This window comes from Musca autumnalis, unplaced genomic scaffold (assembly GCF_047663935.1).
Source record: "Musca autumnalis isolate F117 unplaced genomic scaffold, ASM4766393v1 scaffold_2, whole genome shotgun sequence".
NCBI lineage: Eukaryota > Metazoa > Arthropoda > Insecta > Diptera > Muscidae > Musca > Musca autumnalis.
The window spans coordinates 151,648,278-151,674,662 of NW_027411755.1; the positions used below are offsets into that span (position 1 = coordinate 151,648,278).

The 26,385-nt window shown below is 37.7% G+C and overlaps 1 protein-coding gene across 6 annotated transcripts in view; it reads left to right on the plus strand.

Moving 5' to 3' along the window:
- Positions 1-26,385, plus strand: part of vari (MAGUK p55 subfamily member vari) — a 75,266-nt gene that overhangs the window by 15,745 nt on the left and 33,136 nt on the right. For all 6 annotated transcript variants that reach the window (XM_073969559.1, XM_073969557.1, XM_073969561.1 and 3 more), the window contains one exon: positions 8,592-8,710. In XM_073969559.1, coding sequence (XP_073825660.1) covers positions 8,592-8,710 — 119 coding nt within the window. The remainder of the gene's footprint in view (positions 1-8,591; positions 8,711-26,385) is intronic.

Sequence of the window (26,385 nt, forward strand, 5' to 3'; positions counted from 1 at the left end):
CAGTTCCAAAATGAAATGTAATTGTAATAGTACTAAAATTATTTAGGTTATAAAAAGATAAGATCCATATACATACATACATATAATTGTTAAAAGATTAGGATCTTTTCACGGTGGGGAGTATGGACAATTTTGTACAATTGTTTTATCTGTCTTGGTAGTTTTCTATTCAACGACGCATGAGGTCATTGTGTGATTAGGGTCTATATTTAAAAATAAGAAAACTGTCGGCCATAAATTGTGTATTTTTATTACCCACGAAGCATTATGTCTGCTGGGTGCATAATGCATTTTTAGGTACATCGTGCATTTTTTGCGTCTATTTATTTTTGTGTTAGATTTTAAGGTATATTTGAAACAAATAACTAAATAAAGAATGAGTCTCTCTACATCCACGAGGCAAATAACATCTCGCGGAGGTTTCATTTTCTTTTTGTCCAGTTTTCTTGGGTGCGCTTGTGATGAGATCGAGGAGTCGTCTCATTACCGATATATCTCAGAAGGCTTCGGAAGAAATGTCCAATTAAAGGAAATCAAGAGCCAAGGTGGCAATCAAAATACATATATACTCTACGAAATATTAAGAATTTATATTTTTTTAATCAAATTTAAATTTTTAATTTTTGATAACGGTACAGTGCCCATGTCCAGTTGATGTCAACTTATTGTACTAAAATTTTACATTTATAGCCCACCCATCAAATCCCAATCCAAAACTTTTAATATTATCAACAACATTTTCAGAAACAATTATTTTCGTGGTCGTATAATTGTCATGTGATTATCGCTTATGATTACCTGGGAAATATTTTAACTTCGTTATGGATGCACATATCGACAAAATTCTTTCAGATTCGTCGTATCTGTAGTGAAATTCTGTAACTCATTTTTCGAGTTACCGACAAAAATCGGTAAAATTAAAACGTAAAATTACAAATGAAAAGTATCAATAAAACTTGACAACATCGTTGCAATCGGTAGGATTTAGCGGAAACTTAATATTGGTTGTTAACTTACCAAAAAATTTCGTTAATTTCTGAAATCGTAAACATTTTAATTTTACCGACTTTTGTCGGTAACTCGAATTACAGAATTCCACTACTGATGTTTTTACTGTAAAAAAGAAACATAAACATACATATATAAAAGTTAACATCACTTTTTCGATTTTTGTCTATTGCGGCAACAATGTGCGTCGCCGCTTCTAAATCTTCTATTGCACCATACACACAGCCAGGGTTTAAAATGCTAACGCCATATTAGCAAAAATTTCCGATCATCAAGCTTAACTCTAAACGAGAAAATTAATAAATAACACTGGTCAACACGACTTTTGTTTCAACCGAAGTTGTTGTTGTTTCTAAATGAAATCGGCGAGCTATTTTCAAATCTGGTCACGGTTTTTCTCCATCAGCTCCAGTTCTTGAGATATAGCTCAATATCGGTTTTTACGAGTTTTACCCAGAATTTCGTTATTTTAAGAACATGTTGTACGCTCGATACAAAACGTTTTTTTTTAAATAATAATTATGGCGGATATATGACGATTTTTAGGTTACGGGCGAATCTTGGGCGCTATGAACTTTATATTATATATTTGAATACAGGACTATATAGTAGACACCCTGAGCATATCCGGAATGCCATATGAATCTTCTATGACTTCCCCCCATGACGTAATTACAGCTTAAAGTACTCAAAATATGCAATTTTTACAAGATTCATCGTATGTTTTCTATATTTTTTGATATATATTCGCCATAATTATTTCAAAAAACGTTTTGTATCGAGCGTACAACATGTTCTTAATATATTAGTGTCGAAAACCCCACAAAAATATTTGTTTGTATCCGCAAATAACGAAATTCTGGGTAAAACTCGTAAAAACGGATTTTGAGCTATATCTCAAGAACAAGAGCTGATGGAGAAAAACCGTGACCAGATTTGAAAATAGCTCGCTATTTCATTTAGAAACAACAACAACTTCGGTTGAAACATTCAACTTTTTCAATTTTGTTGAGCAGTGTAATCATTAAAAATGATCTTCGCACTTACAGGCAAAATTTCAAAAAAAAGCAACGAATATTTGCAGCTTTTCTTCGAAATATGTTTAGCAACAATGAACAACGGCAACATGTAGCAACAAATTTCACAAAAATATTGCTAGATGTGGTATCCGATGGAATTGTAATTTTCGAATTTCGAAAAAAGTTGAGTTGTGCTGAATTGTGCTAGGTTTGTGCCCATTTGTGCCGAAAAAATGTTTTCGAAATTCGAAAAAATGGCTGAGATATTCGAGAAAACATTTTTTTTCATTTGTGCCGCAAAAATTTTTTCGATATCTCCTACAATTTTCGAAAAAAACCGATATTTTCGAAAATACGATAGAATTGCAATTTTCGAATTTGGAAAAAACAAAAGTTGTGCTGAATTCTACTCAATTTGTGCCAACTTGTGCCGTTTAAATTTTTTCAATATCTCTAACCGTTTTCAAGATATGGTAATTTCGAAAAACCAGTATTTTGTATGAAAAATCACTGTAATTTCTGCAATAATGCAAATATCGAGATGATTTGTGCTGAGTTTGACTCGCTGAGCACAATTTTTCGTCCATATATTGGAAATTTCCAACTTTACTCGTTACTCCCTCAAAACGAAAAAATCGTATCACTTCCGTTTAAATAGGATTTTTTTAATTCTGTAAATTGTGCTAGTTTAGCACACATTTTTCGACTTACATTGCAAAATTCCATCTCTACTCGTTACTCGTTAAAATCGCAATTAGTATTTTTCAACGAAAAATCACTGTATTTTTTGCAAAAAATGCAAACAACAACTTTTGTTTTTTCGAAATTCGAAAATTGCAATTCTGTGATGTATTCGAAAATATAAGTTTTTTTCGAAAATGGTACGAGATATCGAACCATTTTTTGCGCACAAATGGGCACAAACTGAGCACAATTCAGCACAACTTAAATTTTTTCGAAATTCGAAAATTGCAATTCTGGAAACATTTTTTCGAAAAAAATGCTTTGTCGAATATCTCAGCCATTTTTTCGAATTTCGAAAAAATGTTTTCGGCACAAATGGGCACAAACATAGCACAATTCAGCACAACTCAACTTATTCGAAATTCGCAAAATTGCAATTCCATCGGATACCACATTATTGCTAGCGAGGCTGATGCTATTTGATATTGTCGCTTTAATAAAAAAGCATCGGAAACGCATACTCATATTTTGCAGCACACATGATCAACACATATCAGAATAGAGAATAAGCTACAAAGTTTCAACGGCTTAGCCACGTTTTCAGCAAACAATTGTTTTTGAGATCAGGGTTACCAGTGTAATGCATTCAAAATCACGATATAATTAATTCCACTTTTTCGTTCAAAGGACATGGGATTTTTTGGTGAAGCCGTTCAAAATATATTTTTTTATTTTTAAACAATAATAATTAATATTCTTTAGGTTCTGCCATATGATGGGAGCATTTTGTCATTAAATGACATCTTTTTTAATACTGCGTTGGCAACTCTTGTGACAAAAAAACACCCTCTCTTGCTTATTCGCTGCGACGAATGGTCTGCCGACTGCTAAATATGTAGCGTGGTTGACGATTATGCCTAACGAAAAAAAGATTAGGCGTAAAAAACAAATAAGCAAAAATGCAAGATCTATTTAACAAGTCATGTAAGTAGCACAACAACAACTCTATTTTGGCCGAAAATTCTTCAATATGTCAAAATGTTTGTTTAAGTTTTCCTACAATTTATTCACAATAACAAAATATTTGAAAGATTGAAACCAATCAGCTGGCCGTTTTACGCCACCTTATAATTTCATCATGGCAAAAATGTACAAAAATAAATATGCGTTCGGTTGCTTATTTAGCCGTGTGTGTGAATACTGTGTAGCAGTTGAAGTGTACAGCTAATGCTAATGTTTTTAGATGCTGGCTTTTAAACCCTGCACACAGCTCTTTATTATAAAATAAGTGACAGCCCTGTTGCTACGCTCTTTGACAAAACCGCTCTCTCCACTTATAAAAAATATGTTGTAACATAAAAATATGTTGGTACGCAAACAAATAAAATTGAGATATGTTACAAAATGTTGCAAACATATATTTGTTTGAATCTAAACATATTTCTTATATATATTTTCCTGCGTGTACGATGAGAGACCACAGGCCAGACTGTTTTCGATGTCCTTGTGAATTGTACGAGTTCCGTCTTCTTTGGGTTGACTCCAAAACCATTGTCATGGCCCAGTTTGCCAATTGTACTCACATCATCTTGCAAAAGGTGCCATTTATTAGTACTACTATATTACTACCTTCCCTTATCACCAGAAGTCAGACTTTTTTATTTCTCTGTCAACAGTTTTTTTTTTTTTATCGCGGAGCTCTCTTCTATGTCCGAATCCGTTCCACTAGGATAGAGGAAATTCCAGTGTTACTGAGAGGGATATGAATGGATAAAAGCTTTATATTAGTAAAAGGTCCCCTCTATATCGAGAAAGCCCGTCAATGTGATATTTGGATTTTCCATGTTCTTCTCATCGAGTCCAGTTTAACCCTATGTTAGGCAGTTTCTACTTATTTACACTTGATGTGAGCGTGCTGAGATCTACTCATCTTTTTTTGGAATCTAGTTATGCCCTAATTCCCAGATCCAATAACCATTCTATTGTTTTTAATATATAGAAAGAAAGACTTATTTGTCTATAGTCCTTGGAAAATGTTGGATGTAGGTCACCTTTACCTCTTTCCATAGGCCGGGTATGTGCGAGTTCACGAGCGGTAGTTCACGAGACGGACATTTTTAACGGAGTGGAGTGCAGTAGGAGTCCCTGTCGAAAGCTGAACTAGTGTTGGGAAGGCAACATAAAAAACCTTTAGGATGATGAAGCAAAATCAGATGCGCTAGGATTAATTGAAGAACGGAGAAAGTACTTAGGAATGTGATTGAATTTAATGAAAATTTTTTTAATTTGTGTTTATATAATAAAGTTCTTTGTATTATTGTTTTACACAAATAATAAATGCATTTTATTTATTCTGGGATATTTCGCAATGGCATGCATTTTTATTGCATCTTTAGACTGACTATAAATGCAATCCGAAGAGTGCTTCTAAATTCTATCCAAAACACTACATCAAAAGCTTTTGCTGGGTACTGGCTCCGCTACATTCGAGGCATTGAACGTCCGGTTTGATCCGGCTGCCACCTTTGTATTTGTATAGTTTTTCTGAATTGGGAGCAGCATATCCCGGAATGCCTCCTCCGGATACTTTTGATTCGTGCTGGGACGGAGGAAAACCCAAGACCAAATATGGATGTACTCGCTTTATCACATGCGCATCTATCACACTCAAACTTCAGTGAGATGCGACGGTGCAGGAAACAAAGCTCAACAACAACTGCAGCTTACAGCGATGTAATGGTTACAAAGTACTTAGGAAGGATAACACAAGACGTGGAGGTGGAGCTTTCATATTGCACCAGTCTCTTCAAACAGCACTATCTCGCTTGAGTCTGGCTCTAATGACCCGTACATGTAAAGTAGTCACAGTTCGCCAGACATAACCATAGTGTCTCCTGGTCTGACAAATGACGTCACCTGGCAACACGTCCTTTCCCTTGGATCTGACCATATCCCCATTATTTTCTCCATTAGCCGACCACCGATTTCATCACCTCTGAACGCCGCACGTTCGTCAATCATATGAAAGCAGATTGGCCGAGTTTCAGAGAGTTCATCAATCACCGCGTCAGAGAACTGATCAATTCTTCTGATGTTCGACTAGTAGAGAGGACGTTCCGAGACATCATTAGTGCTGCAGCAGCTCGCCATATATGTACAGGCTGGTTGAATATCTGAAGTGAAAGCAAATTTCCCAGCAGAGGCGACGGGATTATCAAATGAGAAGCTTATCTTCTTCGAGCTAACCCCAGTGACTCCAGAGTAAAGAAATTGACACTGGAAGTTAACAGGTTGGTCGGTGAGCATAAACGGAACTAAGTGACTAAATCATCTGAAGAGTTGCAACATTGGAGTCGGAGTAAGTGAATTGTGGGTAACGGTTAAGTCACTATCGAACACTGGAAAGGAAGAAAGGACAGGAAGAAAAAGGAAGACAGGACCTCAGTCACGTTTGGCGATGTTACGCTGACTGATTCGAAGAGGTGCTCAAGTTATTTTAATTGAAAGTTTGTCGAGCACAACGGGAGTGACAGGGTGAAGATAAGATTACTATGCCGTATTAGATCTGTTCCTGCTGAAGAGGAACCACCACAATTCACAATGGATGATGCTGTAACAGCAGGGTAAAGTTAAAACAGCAGAGAGTCGAGTATTTCACCGAAGTTCTCAACCCGTCGCTAGCCAACCGCATCGTTCTTGACGTCTGTAAGATGGGTAGGGTGTTCCATTACTGAAGCCACGCAAGGATGCCCGAAATGGCGAATCGTACAGAACGATCTCGATTAAGTCGCCCGTAGCAAAGACTCTTAAGGGCAGATCAAGCCGTGGTAGTAGAATGTTGGTGGCGCTCGACTTATCAGAAGCCTGTGATACTGTCATGTACTCCACATTATTTGAGGGCATTGAGCAGGGTACCTAACGTCCGGGAAAGTTTGAAACGTTTGATAATCAATTATATGTATGTGTGGACGTCAGTCATACGTCGAATTCAGGAAACTCTTTAATCTCATTCATTCAGATCGTAACGCATGTGGATGGTTTACGATATTGGAGTCTGGTACCTTCCCTGGTGTCATTTGTGAAAGTCTGAACTCCCATTTAACTGATCTTAGCACCTTTTTCAACGCGAACAATATGCAAATATCTGAAACTAAATCTGCGATCACTCTGGAGCACATGGATTGCAGAGGTGAAGGCTGAGTTGAATGTCATGGTCGGTGGTAACAGAATATCGACCACCAACTAGCCCGCCCATGCCACAGTTATCTGCGACAGGCTGAGATGTAGGAACAATGTCCTCAAGTCCCTAGTCTGTAGCAAATAAAGAAACCTTGTTGACCACATATAACGAGATAGGTCGGTCTGGGTAGCGCTAACATTTTTATAAAACACCGAATATTCTTCCACTGGGTAACGCTAACATTTGTGTAAAACACTGACACCGAATAGCTTACCAAAACCGATCTATCGCGTTATATGTGGTCAACAAGGTTTCTTCATCTGCTACGGGCTAGGGCCTTGAGCACATTGTTCCTACCGGCCAGAATGCCGCAATGAAAACTGCAACAGTTTGCCTACTCATGTTTGCAGTGGACCATCTACATGAGGAGATAAAGATTCTTCCAGTACATCGACCCAATGGCATGCTGTCGTTGCAGTACTTGCTCTGGTGTTGCCGTGCGAGTCATCCTAATCGCCGTATGATGGATAGGTATGTTGTGCGCACCAGTCACTACACATGATGGCCATGGGGAGTTTTTACAACTTTTGGACTATGGACTTCACCCTGAAAAACGCTTGTCCCGTAGTAATGGGATCAGCGAATACAAGTTGTAGCAAAACATTAAAGCGATTCGAGAGCAGGTCGTAAACTGCACTTTTCCGAAATTTTGTGTGGGGGTATTTGAAGGAGTGGACCGATATAGTCCATATTCGAAACTGATCTATGTATCACGGAATTATTACAAGGAGGAAAGTATGGACCAAATCCGTTACTGCCTTCGATAGTTAATTTTTGAGAAAAGTTTTAAACTTTTATGGAGAATATACCTGAAGGAGTGGACCGATATGGCCCATCTTCGAACTTAAACTAAGTTTGAACATGATATTACGAATGTCGAATTCGGTTAATCCGTTCGATAGTTATCATGCGCTCCACTAAACATTTCTAAATCGACTCCAAATTGCTTGAAACATTTTTCGTCCAAACATACTTGGGGTCTAAAACCATTATTTCGATGAGACACATTTTGGTCGTATGAAAGTTTGAACATGTTTTTACAATATTTTTTACAGGCTAAGAAATTTTGAACAGTATTTCAAAATTTTTTAATAAGAAAGGATTCTGATTCACTGATGCGTCTTATGAACCTCGAGCTGTATGAGCTTTATGCGATAAACTTTACGACTGTTAGTTTCAGTTTTGAGTAAATCTCGAATATTGTTTTTTGTGTTGAAAATTAATCGAACAAAAATTGTCTACAATAACTGCCCCCCCCCCCCTATTCAGTAACTTTTTAACAACTTTAATCAATGCTTATTTTACAAAAATTTCATTTGTTTTGCAGTTGTTACAAAAACAAAAGAAATTTTAACAACTTTTTAATCGATAAAGGTTACAGTATAGGCCTACTGGTGTTTGGTAGTAATTCGTTCGAATTGGATTTCGAATCGTATTTGAAGAACAGAAAATGTATGTTATTATTCATTGTATACAAACTTTTGTTTGACAGTGTATTTGTTTGAGGTATGCCAACGAATATTTGTTTTTTATTTATTTTATTAAGTTTATGCCGTAATAAAGCAAGACACACAAAATTTATGAAGATACATAATTAAGAAATTTGTTTTTTTTTTTCTTCTTCTTCTTTTCTTTGCCAGATGCTTACAAAGATGGTGTCGATGGGAAGCCACCAAAATTGGAACGTTCTTCAACAAATGAAATTTTTCTCAAAGGTCTTTTGCTAAGCAATCCATCAACGCCGAATAAAGAACTTTTGGTAAGTGTGTTAATTTTTTTTCTTATTGTTTTTTGTTTTGGAAAATTCTTTAAAAAATATGTACTGCAATGCTACTATTTCCGGCGTGTCACAATTTCACAGCGGAAGTATTTCGACGGTATGTCTGTCACCCCAAACTGCTAAGTAATGTTGTTACCCATACCCATTGGTAACGGACATTTTTTAATTGACCCATATATAATTATTTATGTAGAGGAATTGTGACTTTCGACATTGCATGTCCGTCTGTCTGTCTAACCGGTTGTCTTGATGCCACGGTTTATGGTTTTTATGCCTATTGTTTCTGGGGTTTTTTTCTGTTTTGTGTGAAGAGAGGAGGTGTGTTACCAATTTAGATTTGTTTACGAATGAACTTCAAAATATGCCAAAGAAAAAACAAAAATGTAATTGTGATAATGCCTATAAAATGCAGAGATTTAGGAAGCAATAAACGTAATTTATTTGGGGAAATTGGATTCGATAAAATGTTGTGCAATTCATTTAAAAATTTGACCTTTTCTTTAGTATACTGATTAAGAACTTTTATAATAGACATTCACTATAAGATGGAGGGTATATTAACTTTGTAATTCCATTTGTCGAAGTATTCTTAATCAGCATAAAATTCTAAATCACATTATTATTAGTCTTATTTTGCTGTAATTTGGATTTTACGAACAGATTTATAGCGTTCCTGTTCACTTAAGGGGTTATGACCACTTGCAAATTTTACAAAATCGTAAATTTTTTATTGGCTCATATTAAAGTTCAAGTATAATGAGATATGAGTGTTAGAAAGAAAAAAAAATCATTGTGATTTGTATGTAATATCGAAGTTTTAAGCGGATGATCCGATCTTCCTAGAGAGACTTAAAAAAATATTTTGGACGGATTTAATGCGAAAAGAAAAATTATTTTTTAGTTAAAATTGGTTTTTAAAATTGATAGTTTTTAATTCCATTTCGCTTAAGCAAGACAATTAGGTTCTTAATGGTCCCACTAAAATATATGCTGATCGGTTTATTCGTTATCGAGCTACAGTAGGCACCGCAAACTGCTTTAGTAGTCCACCATTTGTGCAATATTTTTCAACAAAAAAAAAAAAAAAACAAATTCAAGGTGTGACCTTTCAGATGGAAGCAAAATCTTCTTGTTCGGCCACGAAAACGCAACAAAATCGATGAGAGCCGTACATTGCAGAACATTTCGAAGCTGAAAAACGCCATCTAGTGGTACTTTTATAGCGGTTCTTAAAATAAAGGACGAAAAGCACGTTGAAGGAAGCGAGTTAGAAGGTCGAAGTGCTCTACGAAAATAATCCTCATTCGATTCGACTGAAGATATGTCATCTCAAAAATAAACTGAAGCAACAGTGAACAAAGATATAAGGCTAATTCTTGAGGGCTTATAGGGTCTCCAGCAAAATATTAATCACGCCATAACGCGGAAGTTCGACTCACGGCGGATCTGTCCTTCGCGGTTCTTAATATACTCACCAAGGACATCCATCCCCAAAAGGAATTATCTCTTCCCCAGACTTTCACCTCCATTTTGTTGCATAGCGTAAGGAAACCAAAAAATTTTATCGAAATATTGGAAGATATGGGCGTGGCGTGCGCTCCTAAAGATGAAAATTTTTCTCAATTTTGCAAAATATGCAATTTTTCCAAATTTCTGGAGAAAGAAATGGCTATTTCTCAGAAACTATAACCGTTATTGTGTTAATTATTTTTTGTTAAGTAGGTTGGATTGTGTTCGTTTTAATAAATAACCGTAGCGTTTACATATAGTGAGGTACTTTATTCCAATTTTAGTGGACTAGAACAATTATGGAACAACATGGAACAAGGCTTTTTCACAAATTAACATTTTTTAAATAAATGAGTTTTTCATATGAGTTATACGGCGTTTAGATTATAGTTTTTTGCAGGGTTAACCTTCTTTATGAGGATTTATTTGAAGTATACACAATGGAAATGACATTTGAAACCCAGACCCACTGGGTTAACCCGGTTATATGTAAACGGCCTATTATATAAGTTTTATGAAATCCTGAGGATTAGTTTTTCTTTCAATTTTTAAACAAATTTTACATTTCTTGAAAACAATTTTTTATATTTTTTTATTTTTAAAAATGCTTTAAAAATTCAATATTTTTTATGGTTTATTCATTGGGGTTTGATCTGTTTTAATAGATTGGCAAATATAGAAAGCACAAAAACACATTTTGCCGCAAAATATGAAAACAATTCAAACCCTTAAATTTGACCATGAATTGCTCTGTAACTACTAGATCGGTCTGAAAATCGGAAAAAGAGTGTTATGCAAATATTTCTATCCGTTCAAAAGTTACAGGAACAACCATTTTGAACCACACAAAAAAGATGAATTAATACCTAATTTCAGTCATTTCGGTGGGATATTGAGCCAAAAAATTTAAACGATTTCGGTGGGATATTGAAAGGTTTATACCCCCAACGAACTCTAAATTCAACCATTTCTGTGGGATAGTGAGGCCTCAATCTTCAAAATACGGAAAATTGGGAAGTACCGTTCTATGTGGGCTGTGTATAACGTGGACCTATACAGACGAAATTTTAGTGGACCAAATTCTACTCGCAACGAAACCTGAATACAAAATTTCAGCCATTTCGGTTCGATATTGACGTCACAACCTTTAAAATACCGAAAATCGGGAGGTACCAATCTATGGGGCTATATGAGGACGTGGACATATCCGACAAATTTCAGTTGGAAAGTTTTATACTCCTAACGAAGACTAAATTCAGCCATATCGGTGGGATATTGAGGTCACAACCTTCAAAATACCGAAAATCGGGAGGTGCCGTTCTATGGGGCTTGTATGAAGATGTAGTAGGAACGTTTTCTACCCCAAACGAAGCCTGAATACCAAATTTCAGCCATTTCGGTGGGATATTTTCAAAAAACCCGAAAATCGACAGATACCGTTCTATGGGGGCTATATCAAAGCATGGACCGATATACCTCATTTTCAATACCAAATATACTAGGCGTAGTAGAAACTTCCATACTAAATTATAAAGCTATGTTTTAAAAATTGCGAGCTGTATCTTGATTCCAACAGACGGACGGACAGACAGACTGGGCATGGCTATATCTACTTAGAATTTGTTTGCTGATCAAGAATATATACACTTTATAGAGTCTCCGACAAATATTTCGGTGTTTTACAAATGGAATGACAAATTTAATTAGGTATACCTTCCATATTATGGTGGAGGGTATAAATATAATAATGACCCTAAGTAGCATAAAGTTCTGTCTGTGGAAATCGAAATAGAGCTTGCACAATTGAAAATGTAGTCATACAATATGTACAGATGTTTATATTACTCCTAGGATGTTTGGTTTTGAAAATGGGTTATATCGGTTCATGTTTTGGTATAATCTGATCTGATCCGATTTGTTGATATTTTTAATTAAATGCGAAACATTGCTACGGAGAATTGTCGGTACGTTTTTATATGGACCCCATACAACGATATCGCCCGATTTTCAATATTTTGAAGATTTTATTTAACTGAAATTTCTGAAATTACCCTCGGTTGAGAGGGCTCTTATACGTAGTAGAACACTCCACTCCACTCACTTTCGGGTTGCTCTATAAATTGCCGCTTAAAAACATGCGCACCTCTTCGAATCCTATACCAATGTTGGTTCTGGTGGTCCAGACAGTTTTTCCGATTATGTTCTCCTACCCACCCGTTGACTTCAAGAAAAAAATCCTTAACTCTTGGATCTTTAGGGTTCGTGCCTAAAAAATTAGACACGAACATACACGAACATGCACGAACACGGACCAAAATTTTTATGCACATTCACGCACAAACACGGCGTTTTTCGAGAAGGCACGAACACGCACACTCACGCACGAAAATACAAAAAAAGAGAAATCGATATAGATGTACATTTTTTGTTCAAAAAATATTCATATGGGGTTTTCTGAGTGAAATCGGACACTTTTTCAATATGAGGTTTTTGATTTCCTTTATTATTTGCTGTGGTGATGCTGTTCATCAACAAAATATTTCAGTATATTATCTGATTTTTTCGACCAACGGCTCCAGAACTCGTTAGAACTCGCGCCTTGAAAAAGTCGAATTCTATGAAAACTATATGCAAAGAAATACTCATAACTTCTTTAATATTGGTCCAATTTGAAAAAATCTTTCTTGTATGTTTTGTTGTATTTAATAAAAAAATAGAAGACAATTTGGCACAATATTTAAAATCAATTTATTTCGATATTCTTGACATTTTTTGTATAAAACTACGATCAATTACAAAAATTTTATGTCCTATTTGGTAGTGGGATTCAAATGATTATTATTTTTTTTTTTAATTTTTTAGAATTTGTCAACATAATTTTTCCGAAAATTTTGGCTTTTTTATGCGAAGATCAATTTTAGTATTAATCTTTTGATTAATTTCTCGTTGAATTCGAGCTTGATGATAAATAATGCAAGTGAAAAAGGACGGCCGACTATTCGAACCCATGACATGGCCTGTTTCGCCTTTGGTAAAGGCTCCTCAGACATATAGGATGTGGGACGGCTTTGCTATCATCTAACTTTTCCTCTTTCAAATGCAAGCTTAAACATATCGCGGGAAAAACAACTTCATTCAGTTATACCCACTAATGCTGGTACACCAATTTCTAAACCATTCTTAAAATCGGAAAATAAATATGTTTTTGGTAAAATAAGATATTTTTCGCAGTAGTATATAGGAAAAACGTTATTGAAAAAATAAAGGAAATAAAAAACCTCTTATTGAAAAATTGCCCGATTTCACTCAGAAATCTTTATATGTACTTCTAATTTTTCTAAACTTCCTGGCTAACTCTTTTAAATATTTTAGATTAGACTGTTTCCAAAAGTTTAAAACATCAGTCTGGCTAGATACGGCACTCGACAATATGTACCAATTTCCGTATCAATTGGAGACTTTTTCATTTTTCGTCTTTTTGCCATTTTGATCCAAAAACTCTGAAAATGCGTGTAAATGTGGCATTGTAATTTCCTGCTCATCATTAGAAAACTCGATGTTCTCACTTTGTATATCAAGAACCATTGCTTTTACATTAGCTAATTCGTCTCCTTAGACGGCGGAAATAAAAGTGTCTCTATAAGATGTGCCATTGTTGGTACAAATCGTTTAAGAAATGATTGTTTAGTTTTAGCTTTCAAATCTTTCATGAATTGAGTCAATGGTATCAATTGAACAGACTCTCAAAAGTTTTTTAGACCAAAGGGCAAATATGTGCGTAGTAGGGTACTTTTCCGAGCTTAATTTTTCGAAACACTCTTTGAATATTTTATGAAAACCCAATAGAGGTTCTAGCAATCTTTAAGTCAGATATACGATCCACCTCATTCTTTTGTAGGAAAATACTCTTAATCTCATTGTGGACTTGGTATATGCTCTCAAGCATGTTTAAAATATCTTACAAGGTTTTTTGGACAGTCAATCAGTTTTCCCAATTCGGGAAGAGGATGTTTTTCAATAACACCATCCATAACAGATAATACAGTCAGTTAAACTTCTGATTTGCAAATAGAGTATATTGCGTTAACCCTCTGGGTAGTTTTTGTGTTTGCTTCTCTCACGAACAAAACAAATTGCAAACAAACATCATCTTTTTTTACTCATACTCTGGCCTCTCCATAACAAAACTGTAATAAAAAACCGACTAGTCATTTTTTGGTCGGTTTTATATTCTTGTTCGATTTTCGTGTTTAGTATGGTCACTTGCAGGACTTCTAAAGGCAGACCAAAAATTTAGCACGATCGTGTCACATAGTGCAGATCGTGTTTAGTCGTGTCGTGCAAAACCGTGTCGAACAAAAAAACACGATCACGCACGGCCAAAAATGTATTGCGGCACGACACGCACAAATACGGCGTTTTTCGAGAAGGCACGAACACGCACTACTCACGGCACGACACGCGCCCACCTCTAGTTCGTACGTCGAAACTCATGGCGCTTATTTGCACGCCTCTGCTGGGAAATTTGGTATAATTTTGGGTATTCGAAAAACAGGTGATTTTCAGGAACATTCTCCCAGCTACCCTAGCATCTGAGGGACTGAGCTGAGAGTCTGAGAGAGTTGAAGCTGTGATTGATAAATTCTCTGAGCCCTTGAAAATCAGCTTTCCCATCTTTCATAGGTCATGAAGCCGGCTATTGGTCTGTTGACGGAGACGATGATAAGAAGGTGATGTGGGCCATGAGAAATGACGGGTGGTCAAGACACTTTATTTATTGGACTGTGTACTACTACGGTTGTGTCCCGCTGTGCTGGGAAGATCCATCCCATCCTCGTATGAATGTTTTCCCAAAAAATAACTACTGATTTCTGGTGACATGTAATTCTTAAAATAATGAGTTAGTAGGTCGATTTGTAATGAGTATTTTTGCTGGATATGTCTAGGTTCAAAGTAGATTTTCGCACATCCTGCAATGCGAATGATATTGACCTTGTACTTTACATATACATCCGTCAGTGAACATTGTATTGATATAGAGGATATTCTGTAAGTAATTTAATTGGCAGAAGACCATTGCATATGCTGCAAGGCGGTTCATATTGGGATTGCAGTTTGGACCGTCAGAGCGTTAATTCTAAGTTCGTCTTTTATCGTTCTCATGGGTTAACTTGGCATTGGAAAAAGGATGATCTGTAAGAATTTCAATTGACAGAAGTCGTTTGTAAAAAAATTTATATTATAAACATCTTTCACAGACCTCCTACCAAAAAAAAATTGGGTGAGGCAGTGTTTTGGTTTTTTTATGCCACTGGCTATTCCTGCATACTTCTTTGACCTTCTACCATTGCTTAATATGTTAATTTAATGGCATATTATATGTCCGCCCATCATCGTCACCATCAATCACAGCTGACAGGAGATATGGACATGTGTTCCCCACATGAATATGCCTTCATTACCGCCAACCGCCCACCCTCATCATTGGCGAGTACATAAACAAAATTCACTTAATTTTGTGTGGTTTTCCTCAAAATTGCACCCAAAATCCAAGCAATTTCATACATCCCTCCATATTTCCATCAAAAATGAAAGGAAGAAAAACACACCGAACTAAATCACGCAAATTTCAAACATGTGATGGCGTGACCTTTGCCTATTTGGAAAAACTAGTGATTTTTGCGATTAGTTATTCTCTGCGTCCTCCTCCTCTCCCGCTTTATGGAATTCGTATGTGTAGTAGCAGTGAAAGTAATTAAGAGAACACTTTACATGTTTAAGCATAAAATTAACACAAATAGATTTAAATGATAAGATGACGATGACGGCGACAACACATGAAGTGTGTGTGGATTAGGGTTATGACTTTTTTACAACCTCATATCTTAATTATAAGGTGATTCGGTGAAAAAACCTCACGCACAAACTGATTTTAAAATTTGAATTTATCAAAATTATGGACAATTTTTTGAAGTCACTGAAAACAGATATATAATTGAAAATAAACTTTAGAGCCACATGAGATAATTAAAATGACATAAAATTTATTTCTCACTATTTTTCTTCAATTCTGAGAATCGTAAAAATGTCGTAAACGCTTTTATTCAAAAATATCATTTTTTAACAAAAAACCAAAAAATTTAAATTTTTTCAAAATGACTTTTTTCGCGACTTTTTTAATATTTGAATGAAATAAACGTTATTATAGTTATTAGTAGGCTTATATTTATTCATTCGTGCAACAAAAAATATTTTTTTGAAAAAAAAAAATTTTTTCATTTCATATATTTTTTCAAAAAATTATTTTTTTAAAATCGATTTGTGCGTGAACTTTTTTTATATTTCAATGGAATAAACGATAGCATAGTGATTATTAGGCAAAAGTTCATTCATCCCTGCTACAGGAAATCATTTTTGAGGAAAAATGTCAAAAAGTCATAACCCTAGTGTGGATAGATGCTTGGATTGGTGGGTGGGTGGTGATTGCCTGACCGGCACTCAATGAGAAATTAGTGCAAAAATTTATTGTGCCCATGGGTAAAAATAGACTAATTTACATACACATTTATTTGGATTTATTTTTTTTTTTCGTCACAAAGGCAGGACATGATGGCGAGACAGGAGGCGAATTAAAAATAGAGTTATGAAAGTCGCAAATGTTCATGAAATATGAAATAATAAATTTAATTTTCATCACGAAATGTGTCATAAGCTGTCATAGGTTGACATGACATGGATTTATCGTTATTAAGGGATTACAGTTTGAAGGGCCACTGTAAAACTCTTATCATAATTCTTTTGGCGAACAATGACTTAGTTTTCAATGCGACAAGGAAATACGAAAGAAAGTTGTCTTAAATTTTGTCCAAGGAGATTTGAAAGGCTGAGAATTAACGATCACTTCCTGCTTCAGCCCTGTGTGTTAGGTCACTCTTTTGCTGCAGAATTGAATGCGTACCTTGGCTCTGCTACAAGGAAATGGTCAGAATCGATGTATTCTCCTCGAATCGATCGGTTTCTGTTCTATTATTTCCATTTGGACCTTGTGTATGTCGATGTGTTCGAACCTGGCCCAACTCACTACCAAGTTTTTTTTTCCACTGCAAAATCACTCAGCATCATACTGTAGTCTGCAGTTCCGTGGCCTATTTTAGCACGTAAATTCCACTATTCCCACGATCTTACCTCAGATACCATTGCAATTAAATTATCTTTTTGTAATTTAATTGCATTTTCAGGGATTGGGACAACAACGGCTGGTGTTAAGTGCTGCGTGTGCGGCTGTTGTTGGGGTGACTGCGCGAGAGGATGTGTTCACGCAGCATGCAGCGACAATGTCCCTATCGTAGTCCTTCGCATGGACGAGTCCAGAACAACCCTTGAGATGCACCCACTCCGGACATATATTGCATCTCACTGAAGTTTGAATGTGCACACATATAGCACATATAAATTGGTCCTGGGTTTTCCTCCATCCCGGCACGGAGCAAAAGAATCCGGAGAAGGTATTCCGCAATATGCTGCCCCCCATTGCAAAAAAACGATGTACATATAAACACGTATACACTGTTCAATGCAGACCTAACTCGCTTAAGCCTGGCTCTAATGACCCGTACATGGAATGTATGGGGGGTAGTAGTCAGGTGCGAACTGCCGAGGTAGAGTTGCTGGACATCCCGCCTATAAATAGCTGCACTCCAGGTTATAGACCCAACATTAGCCCTCTTTTGGAAGGTCGTAACCGACTGGTCTTGGGGGACTTTAATGCTCATTATAAGTTGTGGCATTCGGTCCTCGGAAACGACCAGAGGTGTATAATACTGGCTGACCAGATTGATGGCTCTACGTTTTGCAGGTCAATGAGAACGCCAGAATTAGCAGAGAGTGTCACAATTCGTGTCATCGTGTCATCTGGTCTAACAAGTTATGTCAAATCACCCGGCTGGTTGAATACCCGAAGTAAGACCAAACATCCCAGCAGAAGTGGCGTTATAAGGAAATGAGCGTGATAAGCTTTGTCGTACCAACCCCAGAGTCAGGGAGCTGAGAAGTTTACAGGTTGGTCAGTGAGCATAAGCGGAACAGGTGTTTAAATCATCTGAAGAGTTGCAACATTGGAGTCGGAATAAGTGAATAGTGGGCGACGATTAAGTCACTCTCGATAACTGGAAAGAAGGAAGATAGGACCTCAGGCACATTTGGCAGTTTGTCGAGCATCCCGGGAGTGACAGGACGAAGAGAAGAGTACTACATCACGTCAGATCTATTCCGGCCTAGGATTAACCACCACAATTTACAATGGATGGTGTTGCGAATGTCATCAGGAACGTTAAATCATCCAAAGCGTTGGGCCATGATGTAATCTCCATGGCATTGTTATAACAGCTGAATGTGCCGGGAGTCGAGTATCTCACCAAAGTTTTCAGCCTTTTGCTTGGGTAGGCTGGTCCCGCTACTGAAGTCAGGCAACAATGCCAGCAAATCTTACAGACCCATTTCGCTCCACCCCACGTTGTTTGAAGGCATTAATTAGACTACCCTCCGACCAAGTTTGAAACGTTGGGTAATCAATTATGTGTGTGTGATGCCAGTCGTACGTGGAATTCAGGAGCAGGAAGTCCAATCCCCGTAGACTGAAACCGGGAGTTCCCTAAGGTGGGTTGGTATCTTCAGAACTGTTTAACCTGTACCTCTCCTGTATTCCATCCCCTCCAGACGGCATTGAGATTTTAAATGCCTGATGTCATTTGTGAAAGATTAAATTCCTATTTGACAGGTCTTGCCAACTTTTTCCACGCGAGGAATATGCAAATATCCGCTACTTAATCTATGGCCACTCTGTTCATCACATGGTCTGCAGAGATGAGCAATGAGTTGAATGTCATGGTCGATGGTAGCACAAACTGTCCGACCACAAACTGTCACGTCGTCTGCATATGCCACACCTATCTGCGATAGGCTGAGATGTAGGAACACGGTCCTCAAGTCGGCAGTGTTTGATGTACAGGTAAAGAAACCTTGTTGAGCACAAATAACGCGATAGGTCGGTCTGTGGTAAGCTATGCGCCGCTAGTGTGGTTTGCGAATATAAGTACAACGCGATGGAAAAAATATTCAAATGCTGAACACCGACCTGAGATCTGCAACAGGACCATTTAAATAAGGAGATAAAGATACAGCAACACAAAGGCTGGATTTTGTTGCAGTACTTTCTAGGGTGTTACCGTGAGAGCTATCCTAATCACCATATGATGGATAGGACCTCCCTCCACCCAGACATGTCGGCAGGGATCTGCATGATCTAGAAAGAGAGGTCCAACGTTGTAAGAGAGAACCTCTAGATCAACAAACCTATCAAGCAAATTTAAATAGCATTCACCTGAATGCAGTCGCAGATGCCATAAACAAATATTGTGGGATTGTGGTTCTCGGAGAAAATTCCCATCTATTGCAGCTGAGGAGCGTCAGCTGCCACGACAAATCAGAGCAGTTTTGACTCAACTACGATCGGGATGGTGCAGCCGTGTGAATTCCAATAGGGTATGGATTGTCAACACCGTGCAAAACATCTGCCCAGCATGCGGCATAGGTCCGTACTATACACTGCACATTTTAAACATCTCTGCCAAGCCTGTTCAACTAACTCCAGTAGATCTGTGGATACGTCCCATCGACACAGTCAAATATCTAGAGCTGGAGATAGACCCAACGCCAAAGGGATTTTTTTTAAAGAAATGCCCCCCAAAAATCCAAAACGTGGATTTTAAAAGAAATTTCCTCCAGCAACATCTACAAACTGTGTATTCCAACCTAACCTCTTGATGAATTCACATGTGAACTATTCTCGACATTAGGGAGTGATGTTTCCTCTTCTGGCTTTCATAGAAATATTTGTTCAAAGGATGTTATTTAAGGGAAGATTTAGTTTGGTTCTTTTTATTGGCGGGTGTTTTGTTTAGCATTTTCTCCCCAAATATTTATTTTTCTTCGCAATTTTGATAATTAACAGAACTCGTATTCTTCTACTTTAGTAATGGTACTCTTCTCCTTACCAATAAAAAGCTCTACCTTTTAACAACTTACATGAAGTTACAACAAAAGCTTTCCACATATTGGTGGCATCTGTAAATACCACATACATATGTATGTACGTCTCAAGCCCAAAACTTTAACTTGATAAAGTTCAAAAGAAACGTAATCAAAAAACGCTGTCATAGTCATTTTTAGACAAGAAATTGTACTATGGAAACCGGTCGGAGGATGACAAAAACAAAAAAAAAGTATTTTGATAAACAAATATACAAATAAAACAAAATCTAAACCTTACAACAACAACAAAAACGACAGCAAACCTATGTTCAGATTTAAAAGTCTTTTGTGCATTTTTTGTAACTTTTTTCGGCGGCATAAAAACATCGATTGATTTTTGCTGTTGTTGTTGTCGTTGTTGGGTTTATGTATTAAATACCTGTTTCTTGAGAAGACGTGAAAGAGTTTACACCTACTTTGCCTAGTTGTGGGTATGCCCCGCATAACCAGTCAGTATGCATGTTTTAAGATAAAAACCAACATATAGGTTAAATGGAAGAGTAAACTTGCCAAGTTTGTACAGATATTTAAATAAATGAAAACATGTGTTAGCAACATCGCTATTGTTGCATACAAAGGTACATATTTGGAAAATATCGATCATATTACGTGTTATAAAGATATCGATTCTTCTATAATTATCGTGCCAGAAAGTGATTACAGTTGGTCATGGTAATATTTTTAAAATTTTAAAAATGTGCCTCATCGAAATTATGTTTTAAGACCTGAAGTATGTTTGGACGAAATCTGTTTCTTACAATTTGGAGTCGCTTTAGCCATGTCCGTCCGTCAGTCTGTCTGGCGCATACTATAACTCTCGAACGAAGCAAGCGATTGGGTCAAAAATTTGGCATTCGCAATATTTTGTCCAAATTTAGTTTAAGGTCGAAGGTAGGTCATATCGGTCCACTTCCTTGGGGGTTTCCCAACAAAAGTTCAAAATGTTTAGCTAAAATGTACGCACTATAACTCTCGAAGGAAGTAACCGATTTGGTCCATACTTTGCACATCGTAATATTTCTATCAGACTTAGATCAGGTTCAAATATAGACTATATCGGTGCAATGAACTGGAATTTTGTGTGGGAAGTACTCTACGCAACATTTCAGTTCACTGCAGTTTAATACCTCCTCTCGAATCGTTTAGATTTTTATGAAAAACTGGCCCGAAAACTGTTAGAAACGCCTAAGGCCATCATATGCTGCTACAACAACAACACCAATGTCCGTTAACGAGGAGATGAATGAGAAATATCCAATAATAGACGAAAATTCCAACGTTATTATGACACTTAAAATAAACAAATCACCAGGAGAAGGCAGTATACCAGCCGAAACACTAAAGAAAGACTACCAAACAATTCAAACCCACGGCGGCGGGTTCTTTGATACCGGATTGACCCGAAACCACACAACACCTGTGTTCCGGCTGCCATCTCAGGGTACATATGTTTATATTTGTTCCGGAATGCCTGCTCTGGATTTTTTTTTTTGATCCGTGTCGGGACGGAAGAAAACCAATACGGATGTGCTCGGTTTGTAACATTCGCATCCATCAAACTCAAACTTTGGTGAGATTCATTATATGCCGGGGGTGGGTGCATCTCAGGGGTTGCTCTGGACTCGTCCATGTGAGGGACTACAACAGGGGTTATGTTGGTGCATGCTGTGTGAACACATTTCGGTGTGATTCGTCGTCATCACAAACAACAGCAACCACACACGCAGCACTTAACGTCAGTCGCTGATGTACCAATCCCTGAAAATGCGCCCTTAATTGCAATGACATCCGAAGTAAGTTCGAGGAAATTGTGGATTTTATGAGTCGGAAGAATATTATGGTCGCGGGGTGCCGGAAACCAAGCTTAACAACAACTGCAGCTTACAGCGTTGTGATGGTTACAACGTACGGAGGTGAGATCGAACGAGAAGTGGAGGTGGGTTATTAGCTTTTCTATTGCACAATACAGACGTATCTCGCTTGAGTCTGGCTAAGGACCTTACATGGAATAAATAGCTGTACTCCAGGTAATTGCGGAACTTTAATGTTCATCATGAGTAGTGCTGGCTGAGCAATGTTCAGTGAGCACATTGACAGCTCTACGTTTTGCTCGGTCAATGACACAGTTAACCAGATGTAATCATCGTGTCAGCAGGTCTGGCAACGGTTAAGTCAATTTTAAACCCTGGAACGAAGGAAGATAGAACTTCAGTCACGTTTGGCAACGTAACACAGACTGATACAAATAGGAGCTCATGTTATTTTAATCTGTAATTTGTTGAGCATTTAGGGGGTAGGGCGAAGAGGATACTACATCGCATTAGATCTTTTCCTGTCCATGAGGAACCACCACAATTTAAAATGGACGATGTTTCGAGTGCCCTGATGGAATCTCCATGGAAATGCTGAAACAGCTGGATGAGCCGGAAGTAGAGTATCTCACTAAAATTCTCCACTAGCCACCCGAAGTCTGGAAAATGGACATGGTGGTCCCGCTACAGCTAGGAAAGGATGCCAGCAAGGGTGAATCGTACCGACCGATTTCGTAGCGATTGTACATACCGATTTGTAGTCCGTAACAAAGGTCGTTATCCATCAGCATTGGCTGAGTAAAAAGCATATCGCTACTCGCTATCTCCACACATATTAGGCGAGGACTCCACCAGAATAATCGTGCCATAGAAAAGTGATGGTGTCGCTCGACTTATCAAAAGCCTTTGATACTGTCAAACACTCCACGCTGTTTGAGGACTGTGAGCACACTATCCTCCGCTAAAGTTTGAAACGTTCAATAATTATTTATACATATGTGAGTACACCACTCGTACGTGAAATTCACAAATAAGAAGTCCAAGTCGCGTAGATTGAAGCAGGGAGCTGATATCTCCGGAACTGTTTAACCTCTACCTCTCCTGTATTCCACCACCTATAGGCGGTATTGAGATCGTAACGTATGCGGAAGATTGTACGATCTTGTGCTCGAGTTCCTTCCCTGATGTCATTTGTGAAAGGCTGAACTCTTATTTGTCTGATCTTACTATATTTTTCCACGCGAGCAATATGCGGCACCACATGGACGACTGCCCAGGTGATCACAGAGTGTATTGTCATGGTAGCAGAATTTCGATCACCAATTATCCCAAAATTCTAGGGGTCACAATCGACGACATATGCAAGTCCTGAGCTACGATGTAGGAACAAGGTCCTCAAGTCCCTAGATGGCAGCACTTGGGGTGCAGATAAAGAAACCTTGTTGACCACATATAACTGGATAGTTCGGTCTGCGGTAAGCTATGCGGCCCCAGTGTGGTCTGCGAATATACATATATAAGTGCAATGCTATGGAAAAATATTCAAACCTGTCAAAATGCTGGCCTAAGAACTGCAACTCATCTCTTCAGGGACCATCTAAATGAGGAAACAAAGATTCTTCCAGTACTGTAACACAATGACATGCTCTCGTTGTAGTACTTGCTCGGTTGTAACCGTCATAGCTATCCTAATCACCATATGGTGAATAGGAGCCCTACTCCGGCATGTTGGGTGGGGATCTTCATGATATATGTAGATCTGCAAGCAGGTTTAAATAGCATTCAGATTCGGTCGCCGATGTCATAAACAACTATCGTGTGATTGCGTTCGTCGGAGATTATCCCCCATTTATAGCAGCTGAGGGGCGTCTGCTGCCATGACAAAACACAGTATTATTGGCTCAACTACGCTCGGGATGTTGCAGCCTTCAAAATTCGAATTTGACTAGGATTGATAACACCGTGCAAAAAACATCCGCCCAGCATGCCGCACGACTCACTGCGCTTTTTCAACTGTCCTGCCAAACTTACATAACTAATTCCAGTAGCATTGTGACTACAACCCATCGAAGCAGCCACTTTTCTACAGCTGGATATAGACCCAGAGCCAGATTAAGCTAAAACGAACTTGCAAACATATCATATGACGTTACAAAAACAACAACAACCAAACAGTTCGACGCACGGAGAAATCATAAAACTCTCGAAAAAGGCGACTTTTCAGTCTGCAACAACTGGAGGGGGATCACCCTTCCTAACTCGAATCTGACCAGTGCACTGGTAACCTCAAATATCAAATTACAAATAGTTCGGACATAAAATGTAGCGTTATAAGGGGTTATACAAAAATATTGACCCAAGTTGACAATTTTTGGGGGAGAACATCAGATGTCAACTTAGAGCTAGTTCGTAATCAGTTGAGCTAACATGCCCTAAGGAGTTTGTATTGTGTGAATTCTAGCAAAGTCCCACACAGCCAACTAATATGTTACGATAATTTCGCCTGTGGTTTAATTCAGCTTATCAGGCATATCGGATGTGAATGGCTAGAAGACAAATACGAAGTTTGATAATTTCTATTTATACGAACATTTTGGCAATCTTAAAATCTAACAAAATTTACTACTTTAGGGTGGTGCCGCATTAAAAAATTCGACATCGAATTTTTCCCTTTGAGTTAAAACCATTCTAACCTATATAGACAATTTTTGGTGGAGAGGTTTTGTGACCAATGAGAACATCAAATAATAGCAAATTCTGTTTAAAAATTTAGCTAAAATCCTCAGAATGCCGAAAATCGAGAGGTCCCGTTTGAGGGGGCTATACCAAAACATGGAGCCACGTTGACAATGTGGATGCAAAATAATAGCGTTCTACGAGGGGCACTAGAAAACATTCTGGTATAGACAACACGCAGTATCGGCAGGCATTATTTGACATTTTTTGAAAGTTTAACAGTTCTTGTATTGGTTTGTTTAGAGTGGCTTGATTGAGATACTACCTCCAAAAACATGATTTTGAACGCTTTTACAGCATCTTCTGGCGACGAAAATCGTTGACCACGCTTTTTTTCTTGATGTGGTGGAATCAAATGAAGTCATTGGATCGCCAGTCAGAGCTGTACGGCGCATGACCCATCAATTCCACGTTTTGTTAGGTCAAACAGGCGCTGGTTTGAATAGATGTGTGAGAGCTCGCGTTGTCATGATGCAGAACGATTCGTTTTCTCTTGTTCGTTTCTCGAATTCCTCAGGAGACTTCAGGCAAACAAATTGTAGTGTAACACTCAGAATTAACCGGTCTACATTTCTGAAGCCATAGAGTGGGCTCACGGTCAGTTCGTTGGATTTGACTCGCTTTCGAGGACCCAAACGGTCGATCCCAGTTTTGTTTCGGGCTCCTAAGCAAAGATCCAAGATTTGTCGTCTGTGACGATCTTTTAAATGCCGTTTGAAGCACCGCGATTCTTTTTATTCTCAATTTCTTTGCACCAATTCAATTTTTAATTTTGTTGGATCTAACGAGAAAAATCCATTTTTGCGACCAGGTGTTCATGCAATATCAAATGTTAGTTGGTGGAAGAAATGCCTAAGCAGGCCTCTATCTCACGGTATATGACATGTCGATCTTGCATTATCCGTTCACGCACGACTTTCTTTTTTCTGGCACAACCTCCGTTTTTGGGCGACCCTCACGACCTTCGTTTTTGGCGAGTGTCAGGTCACAATTTAATGAATTAAGCCAGTTTTTCATAGTGCTATGGGATGGTCCTGATCGATGCACTCTTGGCGTGATTATCCACGTCGTGATTATCCAAAGTTGTGAAAAATTATCGGACGAAAATGTTCAGAAGTAAATTCCATTTTTTTGGAAAATGATTTTTTCATATCACTGTAAACAACCCAAAACATGGTCGTATGTCAAACTGTCCTGAGTACGCATAGGCTAAAAACTATCAAACTTTCCAAAAATGTCAAATGACGACTGGCGACACTGCGTGTTGCCTAGGCCAGAAGGTTTTCTAGTGCCCCTCGTAGCGTTATTGTTAACGCTAGATTGACGCTAGTATCATAAGCTGCTGTTGCAAAAGCAGAGGTTAACTCCATCTTTTGACAAATGTTATCATTTAATTCATCCAATTTTCGATAAATTTTCTTTCGGTGTAATTTAATATTTCCCCTTATTTGCTTTTTATGGAATGTAAACTCAATTCGTCCAATTAATACCCAAATGAGAATATGACAT